This window comes from Taudactylus pleione, unplaced genomic scaffold (genome assembly GCF_031769625.1).
Source record: "Taudactylus pleione unplaced genomic scaffold, aTauple2 ptg000040l, whole genome shotgun sequence".
Classification (NCBI taxonomy): Eukaryota; Metazoa; Chordata; class Amphibia; order Anura; family Myobatrachidae; genus Taudactylus; species Taudactylus pleione.
In genome coordinates, this window is record NW_028284442.1 from 7,282,151 (window position 1) to 7,308,610 (window position 26,460).

General features: G+C 41.4%; 1 protein-coding gene across 1 annotated transcript in view; it reads left to right on the forward strand.

Moving 5' to 3' along the window:
- The window catches only part of PTPRQ (protein tyrosine phosphatase receptor type Q), a 388,123-nt gene that overhangs the window by 302,011 nt on the left and 59,652 nt on the right, over nucleotides 1-26,460 (forward strand). Inside the window, exons 44-47 of the mRNA XM_088455386.1 lie at nucleotides 234-557; nucleotides 6,218-6,339; nucleotides 21,703-21,880; nucleotides 24,457-24,701. Coding sequence (XP_088311512.1) covers nucleotides 234-557; nucleotides 6,218-6,339; nucleotides 21,703-21,880; nucleotides 24,457-24,701 — 869 coding nt within the window. The remainder of the gene's footprint in view (nucleotides 1-233; nucleotides 558-6,217; nucleotides 6,340-21,702; nucleotides 21,881-24,456; nucleotides 24,702-26,460) is intronic.

Genomic DNA, 26,460 nt, shown 5'->3' on the forward strand with positions numbered 1-26,460 from the left:
AAACTTTTCGTGGCTATGGAGATTTTGCACCGGCGAAAAGCCGCGGCTAATAGGATTGCACAATACACATTTTTGGCGAAAAGTTCGCACAAGTGACAGCTTTTCTCATGTTTGCAGTGTTCACGTCTAATTACATATGGCCATGAAGTTGCTTACATATGTGCCATGTATGTACATGAATACAAAGCATGTTTATAAAGCAAATATTTTATTCTGAGTATTTTCCCTTTTAGTTCCCAGTGTTCCACGTTATGTTACTTTTTTAAATGTTGACTCGACGAGTGTCACACTGCAGTGGAATAGACCAGACCCTACAAATGGCTATCTAAAGAACTACAAAATCATTGTTCAGCTTCTATCTAATGAGTGTAATGACCGGAACCATGATGAATGTACTGAGACCAGCCAGGACTTCTACTCGTATGGTGATAACACTGTTGAGAAGACAATATACGGCTTGAAAAAATTCAGATGGTATAGATTTAAAGTTAGTGCCAGTACAAGCGCAGGATATGGTGCTTCGTCACCATGGATTAATGTACAGACGTTATCTGGTCGTAAGTGAAAGATTATTTATAAACACAGTTGTAACTTAACTTTTTACTAAACTTTCCAAACTAATCACTAACAAATATACTTTACCCATGAAGATTATTTTCTTGACCAGGATGATATAAACCTACAGTACATAAATGATGATAATATTTACACTGTATTAAATTAGAATCATATCAAAACAAATTGCGAAATCTCTTCTCAACATCCTTGTTCAGGTTAAATCAATCATACCTGCCTGTGCTCAGATGGAATGGCAATTCATTTCCTAATCCAACAAAACTCTGTGTTGTTGCAAATTGACCTGGCTCTCTATAATATATGTCTTATTGGATTTAAGCAGTAATAAGTTTACTTTACATTATATTTTATTTACATTCATTTTGTGCTTCAATTGGTTTCACTTATCTGCAAACTAATAACAGTTATATATTTGAATGTGACATACTAAGACATTCCTATACACTGGAAATAAATAGAACAGTGCATTATGTAATTGTACTGTGAGTTGTATTCCGTTTGACTTCCTGAGTCCCATGTCAAGATTTAAGCCCAAATGATTGGTTCTCCAGATTCCCTACACAGCGAGTACACGTTACAGCTACAGTAGTATCAGGACACAGATGAATTACAGAGATGACCCTGACCTCTATAAGACCCACATTCCTGTGCAAGGATAGAAGCATGTTAATCAGGAAATGATGCTTGTTAGTTACAGTAAATGCATTATTGTGGAAACCAGGCCAAAAGTACTTCTGATCGGAAGTGATTGGATTATGATAGGAGAGACGTTTCATCCATAGTCAGTAAATTGCTATGATTTATAAGAGTTATGCCAATGTTTGCCTAACCGCTTTAACACAAAATATAAGAGTAATATTAAATGGGATTTTTAGTTTTGGGTGAAGCAGGTTTAATAAAGTATAATCTACAGTGCTTGGAATTTGTGTTTTTCCATAGGTTGAGAACTTGTATCACCAGAATAATTTGCAGCATTAAAAAGAATTACATTACATTTGTAAAGGTAAAACAAATAAGTGGAGCAGTGAGCTTGTTTTACCCCAAATGTTATGTACACAGCTATTATAACAAATGCTTCCTGGAAATCATAGTGCTGTAGTTTCCTTTGGTTATTCTGACAAGTGGGGTTATTAAATACAGGTGCACAAAAAACGAGATGCTTATGCTCCTTTGTAATCAATTTTGTGCTTCTCAATGGAGTCTCTGAGGGTAGTGATGGTGTTTTTGCCATCTGTCCATACCTAGGCTGTAGGTATTGACCTGGCATAGAAAAATAACACAAATGTATATACTGTCAGTTGTGTGACCCTGCTATTTAATAAAACAAAAAGATGGGTTTAATGAGAAAACTAAAAGGAACTACATTTGGAAGTTGTACAATGTTTTCCGAGTGTATACTAGCTGACATTGTCAAAGTGACGGAAAGCACACATTTTCCCTGGAAAGCAGGACAACTTTACATAAGGATCAAATACACATTAAACTCCAGAACCAATAAAATACAATATTGACTTCAAGGGGGGGGGGGTTCTGGACATAACAATTACACACACAACATTAACACTTATATCTTTATCAGTTAGAACAATGCTTTAGGGCTGTAAAACAGTACTGTGTTGTCCATTGTTGGTGTTGTAATTTGCAAGTGGGTTAAGGTTTGTATAAAAAAAACCTTGCATAATATATATATATATATAGATAGATAGATAGATAGATAGATAGATAGATAGATAGATAGATAGATATAGATATAGATATATACACACACACACATCTTAATATTTAATGTATCTATGATCTTTAACATTGTCTGTGGGCTTATATAATATTATATATATATACGAGGTCTGTCTAAAAAATGTTCGGTGAATGGTCTGATATATCTGTATGCAACGCATGCAAAAAGGTTGCTCATGCGCGCTGACATGCATGGACATGTCTGGACCTGCCCCAGGTAGGTCCAGACATGCACAATGACACAACATTAAGTCATACTTGCCGACATTCAGCTCCCTCCTTCCGGGAGGGAGCTGAATGCCAGCAATGCCAGAATGCCATTTTGGGGCGGAGCCAGAGGCGTGACCGCACGAAAATAAAGGCATTGTGAAGCAGGGGGCGGAGCCATGATGACGCAATTCAGTGTGAATCCCCGCTGCGGGGGGTTTTAGTAGTAGTCCAGGGGACAGGTGGAAGCCAGGAGGCTTGCCTGCCTTTCCGGGAGGTCGGGAGCAGCACCTCGATTTTCGGGAGGCTCCCGACCAAATCGGAGGGTATGCTAGCCTGCATTAAGTTCTGCTTCAAATTTGGTAAATCGGCGACGGAGACGCACAAAATGTTGGTGAAAGTGTACGGGCAGGATGCTATGAGTAGAAAATGTGTGTACAACTGGTTTGCACGCTTTCACAGTGGCAAGGAATCGCTGGAAGACGAGCTCCATTGGTGTTTCACGCACGTTGCTCGGGACACAGTTGAAATGAATGCAATGGCAGTGCGGTTACGGCCTCCGACAAACCCCGACTGAGGGCAGGTCCAGACATGTCCATGCATGTCAGCACTTATGAGCGACCTTGTTGCAAGCGTTGCATACAGATATATAAGACCATTCACCAAACTTTTTAGACAGACCTTGTGTATATATCTATATATATATATATATAATAAATATATCTATATTATCTATCTCTCTATCTATCTATTATCTATTTTTTTAAGCTATCCTAATGGTTGCAGCAAGTCTAACAATATTTATATGACTAACACATTAGCAGTATTTCAATTAAAATCCAAACAATTTTTGCGATGTTCTTTATTGTGTGCTATATGTATATGCATGCGCTGACTGTGTTCCTGCACAAGTTATCTGAATGTCATGTGAGTAATCATGATTGCTTTTCTGGTGGTAGTACTGGTCAAACCTCCCGCCTCTGGGTTCTTATATACACAGGCATTAAAATTTATTAAACATACTACGAAGTTGATATTAAAAAAAATAATAATATAACTCGAAAGGACCTGACCTGGAACTGTGTCAGTTTCATCCTTGCAAAACAGTTATTAGGGCTGATTCTCAATCGGATGAAGCCACAGCCGTTACTGTGTCTTTTCCCACTGTAGCATTTGAAATTTATGCTAATGCTACTACCGTGTGTCTGAACATGCAAAGAGAGAGACGGTCAAATACCATCACAACTTACACCAGCCCCATGCTAGGTGCAGATTATCCACCTTAGTATGGCCTGCAATGTGAGTGATGAAGTATTCCTATATACAACCACTTTCAGTAAAATGCCAGAGACACTCCCATAACACTCCCTGTGCATCTGATTAGCCACCACCCTGTCTCTGGCCAGGAATGCTCAATACATTTCAGACACTGTGCATCTGAAGTAGTCCTACAACTCTGTGCTATAATAATCAGGACGCATGCACTGTGCTACTTAGATGAATGCCTCATAGAAAAAACACTTTTTAAGCACATTTTTAACACATTTAAAACACATAGCACGAGCTTTTCATAACACATTTGATCTGTGTCCAACTAAACAGAGTGCCTTTAGACCCATTCTTTAGTGCATTGTTCAACCACTTTGAACTCTGATTAATCTGTCATACCTTGTTTAACCATGAATGTTTTAAACCATTCCTATGTGCAAGCCCTAACAAACAGACATGTTCCAGTAACAGAATAAGGTACTGTAGTGTCCTGTGTCTTCTCATCAGTCTTCCATCAGCGGAAGATATCCTGAGAAATACACTGCCACATGTGAATCCTGTTCGCATGTAAGATCACCTTACTTAATGTGGTTTTTCTTTCTCAATCACCAGGACATTTGACCTTTTTGAAAAAATCTGATGGCTGTTAGGTTCTTCAGGGGAGTAAAGAATCAAATTTTCCCAGGTTGTCAGATTTTAATGCCAGCGTATGCAGGCATCAATAATAAAATCGCAGATGTGATACAGGTTTCCATATTAGCAATATCTAGAAAATACAAAAACAGGTTGCCAAAGTGAACCAGGTTTTATAAATCTAGACGAGAGATGCACAATCCAATGGCCATGAGACCTTCAATGCCTTTTTTTTTTGCAGTCTGGATGAAGCAGGACAGATTCAAGGGGACCTAGGACAGAATACCAAAATACCAGTTCCCCCCAAGTCCCCACCCCATGGGCTTTCCTTATAAGACACTGCTTTCACTGTACTACTTGCTAAACTTAAGGCCCCTACACAGTAGACAATATTTTGAACAATTTGGCCTATTCTGACGCATCAGAACGACAAATTGTTCAAATCGTCCAGTGTGTATGCACTATGCGCGCTCCCGCGTCGTCGTTCATCGCATCTTCAGTTCTTTTGTACATGCAGGAAGATCTGTCAATCTCATTAACGTTTCCCCTTAGTTGGTGCAGTGTGTATGCACTACCTGACGACCAGGCGATATGGTTACATTATATAGTTAACGATCTAACCACCAAACAATGCAAGATATATCATTTGGTCGTTTGTGACATTGCACAGTGTGTATGCACTAGATCGTTTCCCAGGAGTTATGGGGAAATCATTGATGACATTGCATCATTTGCAAGTCGTCTAATTTGTACCTAGCTTTAGCCTTGCAAGTGAGGCATGATCAAAGTCTCCTCTTTTGAAACTATCTTTCCTAATGTAGGATGTGTGTTACAGATAGATGTGCGGTTCGGTTTTCCTGAACTACGAACACACCCAATTTTAGGGGTTCCGAGTCAAATCTAGTCCCAGTTCAGAATCACTTTGGCGTTCTTAGTGTAACCGAATCCCGGCTCGGTTCTGCTGTCAGTTCGGAACTCGGATTTAAAAACCAAACAATTGTTTTGGATTGCATGAAAACAGGCCCAAATGACATGATTTTAGCTGTTTTTATTGATTTTTTTAATCGATTTTTAAATTATCCAAAACCATACCAAAACCTAATCCGAACAAAATGCACTTGAGGGTGGTTTTGCCAAATCCAAAACATGATGATGAATTAGAACCAAAACCAAAACACGGGGGTCCACGCACAGCTCTAGTTACGAGGGAAGAAATTAATTGCTCTTGGCGGGGTGTTTCAATGGAATGGACAAGAAATTGTTGCTACAGAGATAAAGGAGGAGAAATGTTATGCTAAATAGTAGAGAAGTAAATGTGTAAAAGCTGGGGACAAGAAGGGGAGGGGGTAATGTGTTAAAAGGGAGTGACGGACAAAATGTGTTACTATGGATGAGTGGGGGAAATGAATTACCACAGAGGTGAGGGGGGCATGTGTTCTACAGAGGAGTGTGGGAGACATACTGTCTGTGCCTACAGAGGGGATGTGTTCCTTGGGATAGAGGGGAGAAGAATATTATACTGCTGGGTTTTTCTCCCTATAGCACTGCAGCTTAGCATGCACCCTAGTACACCCATGGTCTAGACTGCTATTGGGATTCTTCAAACTGAAATACTAATTATCAGGTAATTGAGAACCTGATACATATACTGTAAAATGACAGAATGAGTGAGTAAAAACGTTCCCTAGATTTGTTTTATTCATGTCTTTTACCCAAAAGTAAGTAATGGGTGTTTTTAAATCCAAAAAGTTGAATACAAAACAAGATAATTTTTTTTGGTTTTTATGTTCTGTAGCTGCTGATGGACCTCCACAAAATGTCACTGTTATTGCCACATCCCCTCACGGTATTAATATCAGCTGGAATCCACCTTTTACCATAACTGGACCAACTTCATATATAATCAACATCTCCTCGGTAAGGAAGTTTTATTATTTTTATGTTATTTTTTTAGTGTTGGGGTGGTCCTGAACTTTAGAAGTGAAAGGCATGCATCTGGGGGGAATGGCCACATCCCAATTAGTTCATGGTCACACTTTGTACTTAGTGCCCAGATTCCATAAATGTCAATGTAGGGAGGTATGCCTGTACTTATTTATCGGTATCATATGTGTTACTACAGCTATGTGCTCAAACACCTACCCTTTTTGTGTCATATGATGCAAGATGCCTGGCACGATTCCCATGTTGTGCACTTTTTCCTACATTTAGCTTCTTTTTCCTAAATTTTGCTACTTTTTCCTTAATTTTGCATCACAGTTTGCATAAAAAGCCTGATTCAGAGATGGACGTTCATCCGAGGTCTGTGCCTGCGCAGTACCCATCCCGAAATCTGCATACGGAATTCGCAGAGACAGACCTTTATTGCAAGCTCTGTTCCTGCATTGCGGATTTTAGTACATCCATGTGACTTTTGCGAATTTAGTCAAAAATATCACACTACAACCGCATTTTAAATGCAGAGATTGTAGTAAATAGGGACCATAGTCCTCACCTAAAGATGTTTTTCAGAATCTTTTTCTAAAGATGTTGCTTAAACATATATGGAACTACTCAATGTAAGACAAAATGTCACCACAAAATGGCTGCCAGTAGCTGGGCATCCTTTATATAGGGCTGTAACCTGCTTTGTGACATCACAATTCATACAGGCAGCAGATAGAAATGGCTGTTGCTTAGATCTGGTCTGGGCCCAGATGCCCTGCAGCAGCACTCTGGTGAGAATAGAAACGACGGGGCTCAGGAGATGGCAGTGTAACTCGGTGCAGGGATTGGGCCGGGCCCCAGAGCTGGCATGGGTCAGTAGCAGCCCCATTCTCTGCACCTACTATAGCTACTCCCTTGCCTGTGAGTTGCAGCCGGTCTGCAAAAGATTGGTACAGTGTGTACAGTGACACAATCCTTATAGTAGATTGTTTCAGCAGATGCAGATATGAGATCTGCTTCAAAATTAGCCAGGTGTGTGGAGGCATATATTGGGTGTTGAATCTGTGTCCAGGTCTCCAGTAGGATTGTGTCAAAGATTGTACAAGTGTGTACCCATCTTAAGTCATGCAGCCTCATATCAGACAAATAATTAGCTCTATCCATTGTTTCTAAATTAAAAACTGCAGATAAAATGGAAGTAGTTGTCTGAAGGGGTAAAGGTGATTGGCCAAAATTTGTTATATAGTCCTTACCTAAGGATGTTATTCAGATTCTTCTTCTGAAGATGTTGCTGTTCAGGACCTTATTGGAAGATGTAATCCAAAGTACATATCATTAGTCGTTATCCAAAGTTGCTTAAATAAAGCAGGAACTACTGAGAGAGTATCAATGTAGGACAAAATGTCACCACAAAATGGCTGCCAGTAGCTGAACAGCCTTTATATAGGGCTGTGACCTGCATTGTGACATCACAATGCATGCAGTCAGCAGTTAGAGCTGACTGTTGCTTAGATCAGCTCTGGGCCCATATCTCATGCAGGAGCACTATGGTGAGAATTTAAAAGCCAGGTCTCAGGAGATGGCAGTGTAACTCGGTGCAGGGAGAGGGCTGGGGCCCAGAGGCGGCCTGTGCCCTGTAGCAACTCTATTCACTGCACCTATTATAGCTACGCCCTTGCCTGTGAGTTGCAGCTGGTGTGCCAAAGATTTGAAGAGTGTGTACGGTGACACAATCCTTTTAATAGATTGTTTTATATTTGTAAGAGCATAGATTAAGAAGTTGGAGGAGTCAGGAATAGTTAGGGATGGAGTCTATGCCAGGAGCCAGATGCTGACGCGAGGAGGGCCTGTGTGCTCTTTAAATGCCAGGGCCTATTTTTAGTCCCACTCCGGCCCTGGTCCATTGTATTGTCTATGTCTCCGTTCCCCACGTGTAAGCTTAATTTTTTCCCAACTTAGCGAGTGTTGGTCAGTGCTGCTATGTTTCCCACACACATGCTCAATGGCGGGCTACATGACTTCTTCATTTGTATGTGTACGTAGGGTGATTCTACTATTTGTGGGTGGTTTATCTTGTGCTGCTGGGGGCTATGTTATTGCAGCATCTGACACTTTGCTTTATGATTTCCCATTTCCCCATCAATGCTGTTCAGGGATCTCCCCAGTTTCCTCATTTCTGTCCTGGGTTTATTACATTTTATCTGAATTATATAAGATTCTGCGGATTAGTTTGAGACCTGCTTCTTATTGGCAGATCCTATAGGTATTGGTGTAGGTGTCAGCAGTATATAATGGAGGTCAGTCCACACAATGAAAAACTTGACCAGGATTGGTTTATTAACTAGCTAGAATGAGTTCCAGAGTAACACAGGGTTAATGCAGTAGGTACACAATGTAGCAGATTCTACACATCCAGCCAAGAACGTATTAGGGTTAATGTAGGTGGTGTGCTGTAGGGAGAAGCACAGACAACTGCATACATATACACAGTGGTGGCAGTGGAGTATACGCTGCATATAGTTGTGGTGACTTAGCGGGATCTCTCCTGTAGTGTACAGTCTCCATTCTGAGACACTCAGGGGATGTCCTTCCGCAATAGAGGACAGACCTGGAAGATGTGTGTGGACATGCCGCGTAGGCAAACGTGGGGGGGGGGGGTCTGTTTGCTTGGAAACCCCCCTCCTCAGCCCACTCCATGATGACCACAATATAGATAGCATATAATACTAAAGATGCATGTGTTTAAGATCCCCTCAGTGTCACAAATGAAATAATTTGCACCACCTGTTCACCTTTAAAAATGTGTGAGCCAGTAATAAATTCACTTGTGCACCAATTAGGTGATCCAGGAAACATGCACTGTTAGGGAAGCACTGATATAGACCATTTATAGGGTCAATTATTATTACTGTATAATAATACACTATTCAGTGCATAAGGATTCCAACCTGTACATATATGTTCAGGCTAGTGCAAGGTTCTTTTGCTGCTCCCCCAGATTCCTGAACTTACTCAAATGATCTGGAATGGAGCCCACATCCGAAATAAAAACATTCAGCTCAGACAGGATGGCTCTACTTCCCCATATAATGGCAAACTGTGATCGCTGGTCCATGTCAGAATTATCACATACACTATACTACGTAAGACGTATATTATAGCTGGTTAAATGCTGATTATTCCCTCTTCATGGACTGGCCACACTTGCTTTAAAATCAATCATTTGGAAACCCCCCTCTAGAATTCCTGTGTTTACCCCTGTGTGCAATAGCACATTCAGGCAAGCTGGGTCAGAGGTCCCACTGTGATGCGACTCAACAATTCTTACCCAGAATCCTGTTTATTGCTCCCTATTATGCCCCTATATTTTTCCCATTGATGAGCTTCCTTCTAGCCTTCCCTCTGCCATATAGTTTCCTTGTTGCAGGAGGTTTTCTGTATAGCACCAGCACCGATAGTCCCTGATTCAGCTGCTGTGATGGCTAGGTTGCCTCTGTGCATTTATTCCTTCTCAGTCCTGATTCATATTCCACATTTCTTGCTTCTACAGTTCTCGGAGTGATGTATAATCTTAGGTTTTTCAAATTACTCCTTTCAAGCCACAATAGTTCAATACAGTCATTGGTGGAAATCTACAGTTTCTGTATACCGTATATACTCGAGTATAAGTCGACCCGAATATAAGCCGAGGTACCTAATTTTACCACAAAAAACTGGGAAAACTTATTGACTCGAGTATAAGCCTAGGGTGGGAAATGCAGCAGCTACTGGTAATCCCCCCCTGGTACTGCCCCCAGTAGTAATCCCCCCTGGTAGTGCCCCCAGTAGTAATCCCCCCTGGTAGTGCCCCCAGTAGTAATATCCCCCCTGGTAGTGCCCCCAGTAGTAATCCCCCCCTGGTAGTGCTCCCAGTAGTAATCCCCCCCTGATAGTGCCCCCAGTAGTAACCCCCCTGGTAGAGCCCCCAGTAGTAATATCCCCCCCTGGCAGTGCCCCCAGTAGTAATCCCCCCCTGGTACTACCCCCAGTAGTACCCCCCCAGTAGAGAGAGATGTAATAAAATAAAATAAAAAACACTTACCTGAAACCCCGCTCCTGGTCCCGACACTGCTACCGGCTCCTCTGGCCGTTTTGCATTATGGGAGAGACGTCATGACATCATGACGTCTCTCCCATTACCCACTGCGGGAGCTGGAAGATGGCTTCCGCAGTGGGAGCAGCAGCAGCCGATGAGAGTCTGACAGACTCTCATCGGCTGCTAATAACAACAAACACACAGCTGCCGTTGCCGGCGGCTGTGTGTTTGGCACTGTGTAGTGCTGACCGAACTCCATCCGGTCAGCACTACACGCGCGGTGCAGCTGTGTCACAGAGACACAGTCTGCACCGCGGCCCGCATGGTACGCAGCTGAGTGAGACGCCCTCCAATATGTGGCGCCCTACTCAGCTGCGTAACGGGAGAACCGGCCCTGGTCCTGGAGCATCACTCGAGTATAAGCCGAGGGGGGCTTTTTCAGCACAAAAAATGTGCTGAAAAACTCGGCTTATACTCGAGTATATACGGTAGTTTACTGCCCATACAGTGGAAGTACTTAGGGCCTGATTCAGATTAGTACGTAAACCTGATGTCTTATGTACTAATCCGATTGTTTGGGGTGTGCGCATGTGCAGAACAGGTCCTGCAATCTCGCTTGCATATCCCCAAGCCGCGGCATGATTGACAAATGGGCAAAGCAGGGGCGTACCTGGGCTGTGTTTCCAGGAGTACCGAGGCCAGGACCTGCTTCGGAGGATGCAGATTTCCTGGAACCGCAAGCTGCCAGGCCTCAGTAAACTGAAGCTTACTCAGACTGGCCAGTGCTGCCGCCATCATGATGGTGATCCGATGCAGCGTCAACAGATGCTGCACTCGGATTGCAGTTGCTGTCAGGTGGTGTCTGCTTCCTATTGATGCCTCCTGCAGCATTTAAATATTTGCTGGATCTGAATCAGGTGTCTTAATGCTGCAGTCTATTATGCACTTTTGTAACAGTAACTTAAAATAATGGACAGTTAAGTGATATTGGACCTTCAGAGATTGGTTGGTAATGCAGCCGCGATTACAGCCTCCCTTAGCACCGTTTCCAGGCATGCCTGTGACACTCCCATATAATGGCCATCACAAGGCCTCTTTTTGCAATCACTTTAAGTCACCTCCCAGTCTCCACATTGAAACACAACTTCTGAAGTGTTTGAGGACACCATCGCACACTCATTGCATGTGCATTCAGGGTTTCCAAGACTTTTCATGCATGCGCAGTAGCAAAGCATTGCTCAACTGCTGCACTGTGTCCATATCTGAATAATACTCATTATCCTCTAGCTTAACTGAGATATATCAAACTCAAACAATAATCAGACTGGCGCTAATATCAATATATAATTAATTAGTAGTTATCCATAAGCAGCTGCATGCACCTATTGGTCTGTGTATACCCAATTAAAACCACCAATAAGTGTAACGAAAAAAACACTGCTGGCGTTGCGCTAATAATCCAAATGGATAAATAGTAACCTGACATGGCAGAGATAAAGAGATTCAAGACACCAAGATGTGGCATAAAAATATTCAATCTTTATACAGTTTAAATATTATCATATGACAATAAAACATGTGCTAAAAAAACATGACATACTAAAGAGGTCAAAACAGACTACTCACATAATATATATAAAAAATCTCCCAATTGGGGTCTAATTGATATGACTAACTATAGAAAAGACCACATAGGACTATCTTATTGTATATCATATATGGCTCACCGGATTGCAATCCAAAAAAATGATGGTGAGTAAATCTTAAGTCCTTACTTTTCACTTCCAAACGGAGGTATGTATACCTAGTATAATGGATTTCCAAATCTCAGATGAGCGCTGACTCTGCTCAATATGTTGTGGCAGGAACCTCCTTATATCTAGGAAAGCTGCTGAGCTGATGGTATCCCGGTCTTTGAACAAAAATTTCTCCAATATGTGTTAGTTACAAGGGGCTGTGGTGGTGATCGCCCCGAGTATCAAGGACAGGTGTACAGATGCTCTTGAGGAGGGAGATGTCCTGAGGCTCGTAATAAAGTCAGCACGTGACCGCCTCTCTTTCTTTGCCTCTCCTCTATAGCAAACCTCGTCCAGCAGACGGAATAGGAAACTGGATGCCATGTGGATTTTTAGTTCCCAAACAAACGTAATTGGTCTCCAACAATCTTGAGAACAAATGAATCAATGTGATGTTCCACTAATGCGTTTTGCTTCAGATCCGATAAATCTTCACGCAACCCCCCATTCCCCCTTCTACCTCTCCTTTATTTTCTTTTGTCATTTATAGTTGACTTGTGGTATGGCTAGTGAGGTTTAACTTTCTCTCATTTTAATGTTTTCTCCGATGGTTCACCAACTTGGTTTGTTGGCCACATCTTCATGTACTGGGCATCTAAGCCCCTATGGCCTCAGTCAGGGTGTCTCTCCGTGTGCTCATCGGGTGCATTGGTTTGAAGTTTAGGGTATGTGTGCAGATGCCTTTAAGGATACGGTGTTGACAGCAGCCATATGTTTTAGAGTGCCTGGGGTTGTATTGGTTCACCTGGGGGAAAATGGTTTGGATGAGCGGATCTGTTGTTTTACAGTTAGCTTTTATTGTGGATTTTAAGTAATTGTTGGACTTCTGGCTCTGGATTTGTTTGGTTTGGTCTGACATAATTCGTAGGCAGTGCTGGCATTTCAACATTTTGGTGGACTGGCTATGAACCTGGCTCGTTGTGAAGTATACCACAATATTGCCCATTTCTTGTTTTCCAGGGTTTGTTTGGTGGTCCCTCACAGCCTGAATTATTCTCGTGATGCTCATCTTCTCTGTCTTGATGGTTTCCACTTGACTGATGACGGTTTTCCTTGTTTTGGGGTGTTACTAATTGGGTTGTTGTCTGAGGCTATGTTTGTTGGTGTGTGGTGCTGCATCTGCAGCTCATGAAGGATCCAGCCTTGCACATTCCTGGTCTGGGACAAGTTTTGAAATAATTAAACTGGAATACAAATATAGGGAACAGGCAATTAGAAATATATGTTTACATATAACCTTAGAATTTTTCAAAATAATAAAACAGTGTGAATTTTCTCTGCTATATGGAATGCACATAGGGCCAGACCCACTCGCAAACGGCTGTCCGCTCGCAAGTGGGTCGATGTTCTGGACTGAGCATGCGCACGACGGAGGGAGCTCCGTCGTGCGCATGCGCCAGACGCGACGAGCGAAGGAAAGTCCTTCGCTCGTTGTGTCTGATCAAAGGGGGCGTGCTGTCGATGTTGATTGACAGCACGCCCCCTTTGGTAGGCGTGCCGGGGGCGTGCCTCCCTGACGGGGGCGTTCCCACGGGAACGCCTCCCGTCAGAAGCCTTCCCACTGACATCACTAGTGATGTCAGTGGGAGTGATTTTGGCTCTGATAGAGCCAAAATCACTCCGGAGCTTGCGGTTGAAAACCTCAACCGCAGGCTCCGGCTCGCAGTTTCGATGGTCGCGATGGTCACGACCATCGCCGCCATCAAAATGCACGCTCGTATAGCCTGTGGGTGGTGACCCACAGCTATACGAGCGTCCAGGAGGACGCTCCATTTTCATGGAGGCCGGCCCTCATTCAGAGCGTGCGCTCTGCTCAGAGCGTACGGCTCTGAATGAGGGCCATAGTCTGCATATTTTTCTCATCAGTTTGTGTTGGAACCTTTTGCTGGTACATGTACTCTATCACCACACAGCACATACCATTTTTAATGCATAATAAAAATTTTCTTGCTTTGGTTGAATGAAAGAAAATGAGTATAAGTTTTGGTTCCCCCAAATATTGTTGGGACTTTCATTTGACATTCAATGTGATTTTAAATTGATATTGGTATCTTTTCATTAAGATGAAAGTATCTTTAATCACATATTCAATGATACCTCCCAACCTTTCAGACCAATGAACTGGAATAGGGGACCTGGTATGGTCACAATAGGGCATGGCTGCATTGTAATGGGGGCATGGTCACACCCCTCAAGCTCTAGGTAACACATGGCCAGTGAATAGGACTTACAGTACCACCCATCTTTCCTAACAAGGGACAGAGCCCTAAAATCTCAACTGTCACATAATTTGGGACAGATAGGAATATGATCATTGTCTTAGAGCCTGGTGGGCGCAATAGACGTGATGTCGATGGTTTCAGGGCATCTCTGTCTGGAAATGCGATCCTGTAAGCAGTCAAAATAGCTCCGGAGTTTCAGTTCCCGGGGTCATTCTGTGCAACTATAGGGTTACTCAGTAGTTCGATAATCAACTGATCTGTGTTCGAGCTGCGTCTTTGTACTCGGTCATTTGGATTTGCAAAACCGACGGTGGGCGTCTCAATACAAATCCTGGCAGCTGTGACATTTGCATATTTTCGCACAGCTGCTTCATACAAATTTGCAACTTCTCCGCCATTAGCGTACGTCTCTGAACCAGGCCCTTAGTACATTGCAAACAGGTTGTTATTTTCAATGAAAGAGAGAGTTCTAACAACAGACTCTATCACCTCTTCCAAATCATCCAAGGACAATTGAGCTTTTATATTTTTCCAAAGATGGATAAAGTACATGTCATGAAAACCAAGGGGGGAAATGGCTTTGGAAATGTTTGATAACCGTAGAATTCATTCCAAGGAGGAGAGTCAGAAGAAACACTGAAGTGAGTCCATGTGACTGTATGAAAGTAATATACCTAAAATCATATTGTTGGGAAGATTCAAAGGTTGTAATATAAATCCTAGACTAATTTAGACAAAATATTGGCAGTAGACAAAAATTTTGCCAGTAGATAAAATACATTTGGTTCTCATGTGCTATACTGAAAACTGTTTTACGAGAAATACTCCCACATATGTGATCAGTAGTTCCTACTGCTTTTATTTATAGATTGGATAATAGTTGTTATTACTAAAATCTGAGGTATTTCATAGGCATTTCATTGGTCAGTCAAAATGTATTTAAAGACAGATACTGCAGTGTATATATATTTGTAGAAAAAGATCATCATGAACTATATTCATTATCCACTTGACATGCTACAGCCCAGTAATGGCTTGAAACATATTATTTGCCTTGGTAAATTGCATATTACAGAATGTTGTTGATTTAGTAGATAACTCAATTGCTGAGGCTTTGTCTACTATTTCCTTTAAGCCTTTACCCTATCATTAATATGCCTACAAAAGCGACAATGCAGGCAGAGGGATCACATTAAACATGTATGTAGTGGAGTCTTGAGATAAGAGAAGATTCTAATTAAAACTAAACAGTTGGAGATGAAGGAGATAAAATAGCAGACACATGAAATATGAGAGTTGGGAACAGATAAAATAAAACCTCTAGTAGTTGGTTATTATTTTTAATCAAGATGTGTTATGAGTATTTAAATAAAAAATAAAATAAACAAAAATTATGTGTAAATAATAAATGTTAGAGACCTGGACCTGGATAGTTACTTAGTAATTTAACATTAAACCAAAATTATTGTCAGTTTCGTATATAAGACATGAAGGTAAAATACATTGATGACTTCCCACTACAGCTTTGTTTAAAAGTAGTATATACCGGGAACATTAACAGTGTTTTGCAATTATGGATCTTTGGGATGCTACAATAATGTGAATCTGATCCCTACATTAAGTTCATAAAGACTTATATAGTTAGTAAGTTTGATTAAAAAAACATCCAACCTTATAAATTGTAATTGTGTTGAACAAAAGGAATGAAAAGTAAAACTGTAAATTTCTGGGATCTTCTAATATAATTTCTTGTAAAAAAAAAGGCATCCATTCCATGTTTATATTTTGTCAGCAAGTTTGCCATCACCACCACATGCGGTAAGCAGGGCCGGATTAAGATACCTGTAAGGGGACAGTCTGGGGATATGCGGCGCTCAGTAACTTTATTGAACCGGCGGAGCCAGTGGTGCAATAAAGTTTCTTTTGTTTAATCGGTGCAGCATGCGTGACATCATGACGTCACGCAGCGATGCACCCACTGAAAGAGAGCAGGCCACTGAGGAGCTGTGATGCAGTTAGCAGTCGGAAAACAAATAAGGAGTACCATAGCTTAATCACCTTTTCAGTAAAGAACCCCTTCCTATGCTGATTGTCCAACTGTCTATTCACAGTTCATGGCCCCATTAATGGTTAGTAGGAAAAGATCATTACTGACATCCGATATATTTATATATATCATTTATATATATATTATTGAGGTTACTCCTGAGACACTTTTTTTAATTACAGTAAACATACTTAGTTTTCTTAACCTTTCTTTATCATGTATACCCTTCTATTCTCTTTCATCAGTGAGGTTACCAACCTTTAAAGCCATTTGACATCTCCTATGCCCCAATAGTGAGATGACCGACAAAACTATGAAGCTCATCTATTATTTTTACTTCCAGACAGTTTCCGCATAACGCATATTAACAGTCTCAGCAGACTTGTCATTTCCCATAGTTACTCATCATCACATATGGTACCACCTCATGATGAAAACAGACACACCTGAAAATGACACAATAACAACATCCCAACATTATCCACAACCAAAATGTAATAACAGTATAGAATAAAAGGGAAAAGGCACATTTAGATTTACAGGCCACATACTGTACAGGAAGATAAAAACATTCTATAGAGAAGAAAAGGAAGGACGTCCCTAAATGTTCAATAGCATAGATAAAATGCAAAAACATAACTATAAATGAAATGCAGATAAAAATGTAGTTATCACATTGGTGCATGCATGTCTGCCCTAATGTGCATTGTGTGCACATCCCTCCCGGTAACTTCCCACACTCTGAGATCCGTTCAACCTGGATACCGCTCCCCACTAAACAAATACAAAATAAAAGCACAATCCAGCCATATGCGCATTCACAGTAGGAACAATGTGCACACACATGTGGGCCACTGCAGTAATATGCCCAGAGCACATCACAGCCAGTGTCTGGTCAGCTCGACAATAACTGGAAGAACTGACGGCGGGCATGCAGAGAAGGAGGTACAGCAGTCTAAAAGAGAGAGAGGAGAGAGGAGCAAGAAACAGAGACACAAACAAAGAGGGGAAGAGTGAAATGAGGAAAAAGAGCAAGGTAAAGTAGGGATGAAAGAGAGAGCGGAGGTAAGAGAGAGACATAGTGGTTTCAGGAGAGAAAGATAAAAAGAATACTTGGAGAGAAAGAAGGGGAAGAATGTCAGAAGGAGATAGAGGAGGAAAAAGAGAGTCAGAGAGGGAGAGAGATGAGGAAAAAAAGGGGATAGGGAGCACTGCAGAGAAAGAGGAGGAAAGAAGGTCAGGAGAAAAGAGTGATAGAAAAGAAAACCATGGCAGCATCGGGGTCAACAGCTAGTTATTCATATAAAGAACATGATGTTAGAGAATAATCCATTTCATTACTGTTATTATTATTATTACTATTATTATTATTACTATTATTATAGAATGTAAGCTCTCACAAGCAGGACCCTCTTGCCACATGTGCTTCTCATTCCCTTACTTACACAATCTACTCCATACTCCTTACAACAGCACCTAACCCTTGACTTCTGCCACCCTACTACTTATTTGAGTGTTGCTGTTGCAGCAATGTTTATATATCTTGTACTTGTCCTACAATGTCTTGTACTGTAAGTCACTGTTTTCTTGCTCTGATCAACTCTTTACTGTACTTTGTTAGGTGCTGCAGAACCATCTAAATGAAAGATAATAATAATATTGGCATGCTTGCCGACATTCTGGCTTCCCCCTCCTGGAGGGGGCAGCCAGGTCGGCATAGCAGGGTGTCGTGGCTCGGCATTAGAGGTGGAACATGTCATATTGGCCCTGCCCCCACTACACAATGGCGAGTTACCGGCATTGTGAAGCAGGGGGGTCATGATGGCGCAATTCAGCGCAAATTGCGTCATCCCCGCACTGCCCTGGTTTGTGTTGCAGATGCAGGGAGGTCTGGGGGGGGGGTTGGCGGCTGGCCGGGAGACTTGCCTGCTTTTCCGTGGGGCCACATGATTTTCGGGAGGCTCCCAGCCGAATCAGGAGAGTGGGCAAGTATGGGCATTGGACAAAACTGTATCTATATGCAATAAATGAGGACTAAAAGACAACTCTTCCAATGGTCATGCTGTATGGAAACACCCTTATATTGGGTCATCTAAATGCTTATAGTCATAGTGTATCTGGTTGCAATAAAGGCACAGTAACTGCAAGAGCACTCGGGGGAGCAATGCACCTTTGAAACCCCAGATTCCATACTCATCCCGCACAGCACACCATTACATAGTTATTAGCACTGAACACTTAGGTCAGGAGCTTTAGAGATTTGTTTAGTATTTTTACAGGAAACCATAAATCAGGATTAGAGCTTTGTCTTAAAACAAACTGTTTTTATTTTTACATTTAATAAGAGGACATCAGACAGTTTATTGTGTATCTCTGAGGAGATTCATTTAAAATATATTACAGTTTGTGCAAGTTGTGACTAAGAAATAAATACAAAACATAAAACAATATGGTTGTATCTGTGATTGAAGGTTGACAGCACAAGTCATTAAATAAAAAGGAACGTCTGTTTAGTACATCAGAAATCATAGAGAGCACTCAATGTGAGTAAGTATAAAGCAGCACATCTGTTGGGATGAACAAACCTAATACCTTAGCAGCTGCTTTTAATACACACTTTTCCCCCAGAGGGAGAACTACTGTACAGCTACCTAATCTACTTATAAAAATGCACATTATTTTAACAATATTATCCTACATGATACTACACAATGTGTTCAAGCGCAGTTTTATTATTTCTATTTTAACCTTTGGAAATACCTTTCTATATTGTTTTTTTTAGCAATTATTTACTGTGTTTTTTTAATTGGTATGTAACTGTTTAGTAGATGATGATGATGATGATAATGATAATAATAAAAACACGTTATTCTACGTTATGAGAATGTATGACCTACTAGGCAAATGTTAGATCCAGTCGCTAATTAAATTAAATATTACATTACAGAGAAGTAATAATAGGACTGCTGCTAGCAGTAGCGGCAACTGCTAGTGTCACTTGAAATAGATACTAAGTGAAAAGGCAAATTCAAATACATTTATAAATAATAATTTGTATAATAATTAAGCTGTGCTTATTATAAATTAATATTGAATGGAGATATTATGGGAATAAAATGTACTTTATTCAAAACAAGTAATTACAAATTAATAAAAGTACTTCCACTAACTACTAATAATAGCAATTTGGCACCAATATAAATGTTAGTATTATTAAAGTAATATGTGCGGATAAATTAACTAGTTATCAACAAGTTAGTACTGTATTAGGGGCAGGGGCGCTGAGAGCCGGCCCAGGCCCGGCAAAAGGGTGCATGGCCTAATCACGGGACACGTAGACCCTTAGGATAAAAAATAAATAAATATTTTTGCAACACTGCGCACTGGGGAGGGGAGTGCTGTGAGCCCCTCAGCCCATTGCAAAGCCGGGGGGGGCATGATCAGTGTGATTGCTCCCCCCCCCACAGACATAGGAGATTGCTGGGGCTGCTGCTCAGGAGCCGCAGGCAGTCTCCCACTGCAGCCCAGCACACAACACTGTGTGCTGTCCTGCTGTGAGGTAAGAGAGAGGGGAGGGTTGTGCCAGGCCTGGGTAATTAGTACCCACCCTCCTGCCCTCTTGGCGCCCCTGATTATGGGATATTAGCACATATATAGGTCAGTCCTAATAGGAATTTCACACTGTATGAATACTTTTTGGGGATCAGCAGATATCGAATCCCACTGTATTTACCTTACAGGTGTACAAATGATTTCCTGTTGAATAGAAAAGTTGCAAATGTCCATTGATGCGGATCCTCAATAGTAGATGCGTAAGGTGGGATGCATAAAGCATATCATTTTGAATGTGATGCATCCTAACACTTATTGCATGCATAGCCGCGTTTAGTAATGCCATATGCATGTAGATTTAAGCTCTCCCAATAAGAGCTGTCCTTTGTGGTGTGGGGACATTCGGATTTATGACATGGAAGCCCTTCTGCGCATGCTCAGTCGTCGTGAGCCGCAGGGGACCCTGGGAGGATCCAATTCGATCCCTCTTGGAGAAGTCTCTGATAAGAAGCCCATAGGCTTTTATGAGGCAATGCCATCTATAGATGGTGTGGCCTATCGGGTCCAAGCACCAAGAAGTTCCAATTTGCAGAGCTTGGTGCATATGTTGATTGTGGTCAAACCTCTGAAACCAGCCCGAAAGCAGCATTTTCAGAGGTTTGACCGCACTTTTCAGTATAGTGCATCCCACCCGTGGTCTCAGCCGTTCTTACCAAGTGTATAAGTGTCAAGATGGTCTTGTTTGTGGTCTGTTCCACTGGAGTTCTCAGTGGAACTATCATGAACATTGATTTTAATTTAAAATAAAACCTTCCTACAGTAGTAATGTTCACTTTGCCGGCTTGCAGCAATATCACTTACACATTTGCCAGTAATCGATGAGAACACTGGGCTCTGACAGAATGAATCCTATAGTGTGTGTGTGTCTGTGTGTGTGTGTGTATGTGTGTTTCCATATGGTAGGTTATATAGTCTGTAAACTCCACTGGGACATGGACATAAATGATTAAATGTTATCTGTAACCACTGTGGAATATGTAAGTGTTATATAAATAACTGTTAATAAATTATAAAACTATACAGTATTGGAAGGAATTTCTTAATTCATCAAATGCAAGTGACAACTGTGTTCCATGGTGCAGAATTAATCTGAAGAGGAAGCACTATGACCATTAGCATCTTAGTGTATAACATACTGTTGATAGAGATAGACAGACAGATAATAATAAAGATTAATGGGCAGATGATTAAAGAGCTTAACATGACAGTACACATCTTCTTATCAAGATGATCATTCTCTTAGCCACTAATATAACATAAACTGCACAGACAGATTCCTTGATACCTCTCCTCCAGAGTCCAGCTGTGTCACACATGCGTCTCTTCCAATTTGCACACAAGTCTCCTTTATGCTCTAAGTCAAAGGCACATTCTAAAGGTTGTATGTCACGTGCCTGTGCTGTGACCAGGTTGCTCTGCCCTTACACTTAACACTAAAGCAGACTCTGGACCCTAGATGGATAGTTGGTTCACCTATGCATAGGTCAGGTCCTGCCCATCACATTATTACACCAGCCTCTTTATATTTGAAAGTCCACTCTCAAAATATTAGCTGGAAAAGTAAATAAGAAAAATGTAAATGATGTTGTATTTCCTTTGTAGGTCAATGGTGAAGACTATAATAAGCAGTTTGTAAGGTGGACTAACGAAAGTAAAAACATTGAAGTCACAGGCCTGAAACCTTTCACCAACTACTCCATAATAGTCACAGCCTTCACTAGAGATTCTGTCACAGAGGGGAAGTCAAGCAATATGGTGATCGCTGCTACTCTTGAGGCAGGTATGTGTTGTGGATTCATCACAACTTTTTCAAGTTCTAAGAGTATTGTAATTATTCTTCATCATATAAACTACATAGAAAGATTCCTTACATAGAAAGATTTCCTGCCATTATCATACTTAGGGTCAGGGCTGCCATCAGAAATTGTGGAGCCCGGGACTTACAAAATAGATAGGGTCCCTGCGTCCCCCCTCCCCCCGCTACCGCTAAGTCTCATGACTCATGACTTAACTCATTGCCTTGAAGAATACTCCTTCCTTCTGGCTTCTTCTCCTCCAAGTCTGGCTGGCCCTGCTCCTCACACTCCGCGGCTCCTCTGACCTCTTCCTTCCAGCGGCGTGGAGTGATGTCGTAAAGTCATGCGCGCCGACTCCAAAGGGGAAAAAACATTTTATTGAATAAGGGCAGTGGCAAACACAGGATTTTTTTTTTTTTTTTGGAGGGGGGTGTTTAATATAATATATATGTGTATATCTATGTGTGTGTGTGTTTATTAAACACACACATGTATATAATATATACAGTATAAACCAAACATGTATATATTATATATAACACACATATTATATACACATTAACACATACATGCACCCAGTAACACATATACAGTATACACACTAACACATTTACAGTATACATACACTAACATATATGTATATATATATATATATATATATATATATATTATATACACACTAACATACAAACACATATATACACTCTAACATACAGACACATACAGATGATAAAACACATACATACTTACACTTCTGATGAAACAGCAGGTTGCTAATGGGGGCTGGGATCTCGCATCATTAGGCCCCGCCTCCTCAAAAATGCTGTGCTTCGCTTCGACCCCCATTACGATCATAGATTGGAGGGGGGAATCGTCCATCAGCAGGGGTTCCCAGGTTGGAGGAAGCCTTCAAGTAGTCGAGTAGCGCGGGCCCCCTCCCATTATGCCAGTGTCCGGGCCCGGGACTCCAGGCCCGGCAGTCCTCCCCTGATGGCGGCCCTGCTTAGGGGTATATTTACTAAAGTGAGAGTTTTTAGAAGTGGAGATGTTGCCCATAGCAACCAATCAGATTCTAGCTATTATCTTCTAGAAGGTGCTAGTTAAATATTATGTAGAATATGATTGGTTGCTATGGGCAACATCTCCATTTCTAAAAACTCGCACTTTAGTAAATATACCCCTAAAACTCTTCACATCTCTCCAGACAAAATAAGTCCTAGTCTATCGTCAGCATATTATTCTTCTGAGTCATATGTTTAAGACTGTAATCTCTAACTCTCTGTGCCTATATATCTCACGTTGTAAGTTGTGTGGATATTTATTATAGAACATTGTATTATATTCTTTAGTATATTCTGGCATTATAAATTATGAACAAAAAAACAACTATTACTCATGTTTTATAATGAATACAGCATTCCCTACTATGGGCTCTATTTACTACAATCCGCATTGGTAATGCAGATTGTAGTGTGATATTACCGAGTGAATTCTCATTGCGAATTCAGGCAATATCACAGGGATTTACTACAAATCCCTTGCAGGGACAGAGCTTGCGAGAAGGCTCTATCCCTGCGAATCCCCTCAGCACACTTTTCGCCAAAAAATACTGTGACAAGTGCCCTGCGCATGCGTCACCCGGCCACCGCTGCTACCCCCGGCGCTAAGCCCCGCCCCATTGCCAAGCCCCGCCCCATTGCCAAGCCCTGCCTCCGCTTTCGCAGCCCCCCCGCGACCCCCCCTCTCCCTTAATTACACTTACCTGCATGATCCGGGCTCCAGTGATGTCCTCCGGTCAGCTGACATCCCATACTGCACTGGGACCTTGTCAGGTGACGACCGGGCCGCAGTGCAGCATGGGAGACCAGCTGACTGGAGAGAGGACATCACCGGAGCCCCGATCACCAGTCCCTGGAGTCAGGTAAGTTTGGGGTTTTTTTACTTTTTTTTTTTTACTTTTTTCTACAGTGAATCAGTGTGAGGTCTGTTTGGACCACACAGCAGATCACTGGGGCCAGCTCCCGGCTCTGCTCTGCCTGTTATAGCGGAGCAGGAGTCCGGTAACCGGGGGAGACCCTGGATAACGCCACCTATAGGTGGCATTATTATCACAGGGCTTGCCCCGGTATTTTTTCACAATTTATTTTTAGTAACTTTGGCCAGATCACATTTCCCATTACAATTATGGGAAATGCGATCTGCTTACTAAAAATAAGTGATACTTAAGGGTTGGAGTAGAATTTTACGAATTCTACTCCAATTGCCCTGTAGTAACTTTAGGTGAAACTAAAATAATGTGAAAAAGGTGTGAAAACACCCCTTTTCACTTTATTTTAGTAAAAATAATGTTAATAAATAGAGCCCTATTAGAGATAAAAAGATGAGAAATCAATATGGAATTCTATGCCCACAACATACATGTCCTATATTTCACAATAGGAGGTGCATTGGTTTCATGGTTTATAGAACTTAATAATGTATAATTGAAAGTGAATTTATTTGACTTGACTATCAAATTATTTTGATAATTTGCTCCAATGGCAACAACATTTTGTTTTAGTGCCAAACGATCCACCTAAAAACATAACAATTCAGAAGATTCCAAATGAGGTGACCAAAGTTCAGATGACCTTCATCCCTCCAGCTGAACCCAACGGAAACATCCAAGTGTTCCAAGCGCTGGTTTACAAAGAGGATGATCCCACAAAGTCTCAAATCCGCAATCTAAGTATTATTAAAAAAAATGATGAATCAATAACCGCAATTATAGAAGGACTTAAAGGTGGATATACATATAACGTCAGTGTAAGTATCAAGTGATCATTTTACATTCATATATGTAATAACATTTAAACCTGCATTACCCAAATTACAGGAAAAATTAATTGAAAAAGTTAATCTAATATTTTGATAGTAGTATTTATTTTTGTAAGGGAGTCCTTACTTAAGGGCCAAATTCAGAGATGGGTGCATATCCCATTATGTCTGCGATTCCATATGTAGAGGACTTGCGAAAATATGGTGATGTCTTGTGCACTGAGAGGTCCACCTCCGGCGTCTCACTTTCACCACTAATGTAAAGTGGAATCATCGGTCGCACATGGAACTTCTGAGTAAGCCTGTGCTGTCTCAGACAGAGCAGCTCTCCTAATATGCTGGGGCCTCTCCAGATACAAAGTAATTCACAGAAGCTCACTAGAGTACACCCGGAAAATGGTCCCAACACGTCTGCAGTTTCTAGCCACCCCCGTTACCTCCACCAAACGCAGAATAGCATGTCACTCACTTTGTGAATAAATCCTCACTGCGACCGCCATCATTAATCTATCGCTGAGACTGCACAGTGCAGCTTTGGCGCATGCACAGTGGCAAAAAATCGCTTCACTGCGTCCAACAATGTAATTGTGTCTGTCTCTGAATCAGGCACTAAGTTGTGTTTCAAATTATAGTACATAACTTTATGTACAAATACCTGCAGGGGTAAATTTTGAATATCATTTTTTATTGAACCTAAAATATGTGTATCCTGATGTAACTAACTTACTGCTTGTACATTCTTTGTGTTTACTGACAGAGCTGTTAGGATGATCTTACTCAGAGTGAGTTATACTGTGCTGTATTCCTTCTGTAAAAAGATATTGAAATATTTCAGCACTTTCCTCTGGTTAATCTGTTTTTATTTTAAATAATATCCAAATTAAAGTCATTAAAATATTACTGCTAATATTGGTCACTTATTCATCCAAGTCACTGATTCATAGAAACTGGGAGTATTTTGCAAGTCCCACTAGAAGTGGGGACTTTCTAAACTTCTTGCATCCCTCAGGCAATTGGTGAGGTAGCCCATTCGCAAAGACACAATATTAGACTTAGGGCCTGATTCAGAGCCGCTCGTAAGCGTCCGCTCGTTCATTCCGAGCGATGTTTGCCGAACTGCGCATGCGTACGGATTTTAATACGCATGCGCGAACCAGTCAGTGCGGCTGAAAATCGTTTGTTCGCTAAATAGCGAATGCCTGCTATTTTGAGTGACAGGAGGAGGCGTATGTGGGTGGTAACAGAGGAAGGTGCTAGAAAACGGGGAGTGGAGATCCGAACGCAGGCGTGCTTAAAGGTCAAAACGGGTGTTTTATGGGTGTGCATAATTAATACAGCAGCATCATTAACCACGTCACTGGGTTATTTTATAGTCAGAACTGCTCGCAAGATTGTGGTAGGAAAAACCAACCACAAGAATAGCAAGCAGCTCATACGCTGGTCGATGTACTCGATTAATCTAATAAATAGCGGACATGACGTAGGATGCGAGCGGCCAGGGGGCGTAATTATACAAAAAATGACCGCAAGTTTTGTTCGCTCGTTCAGACATGGAGGCGTCAACAGACCGCAAAGAGCGAACGGTTCATTTGAATAGCCACCCCTTTTCCTGAACGACCGTCCGCAAATAGCGTCCGGCTCTGAATCACCCTTAATACATACAATGATGACAGAATATCTGATGTAAATATGGGTGAGAACCTAGGATCAAGTGACCATCAAACAGTGTGGTTTGGTATAAAGACAG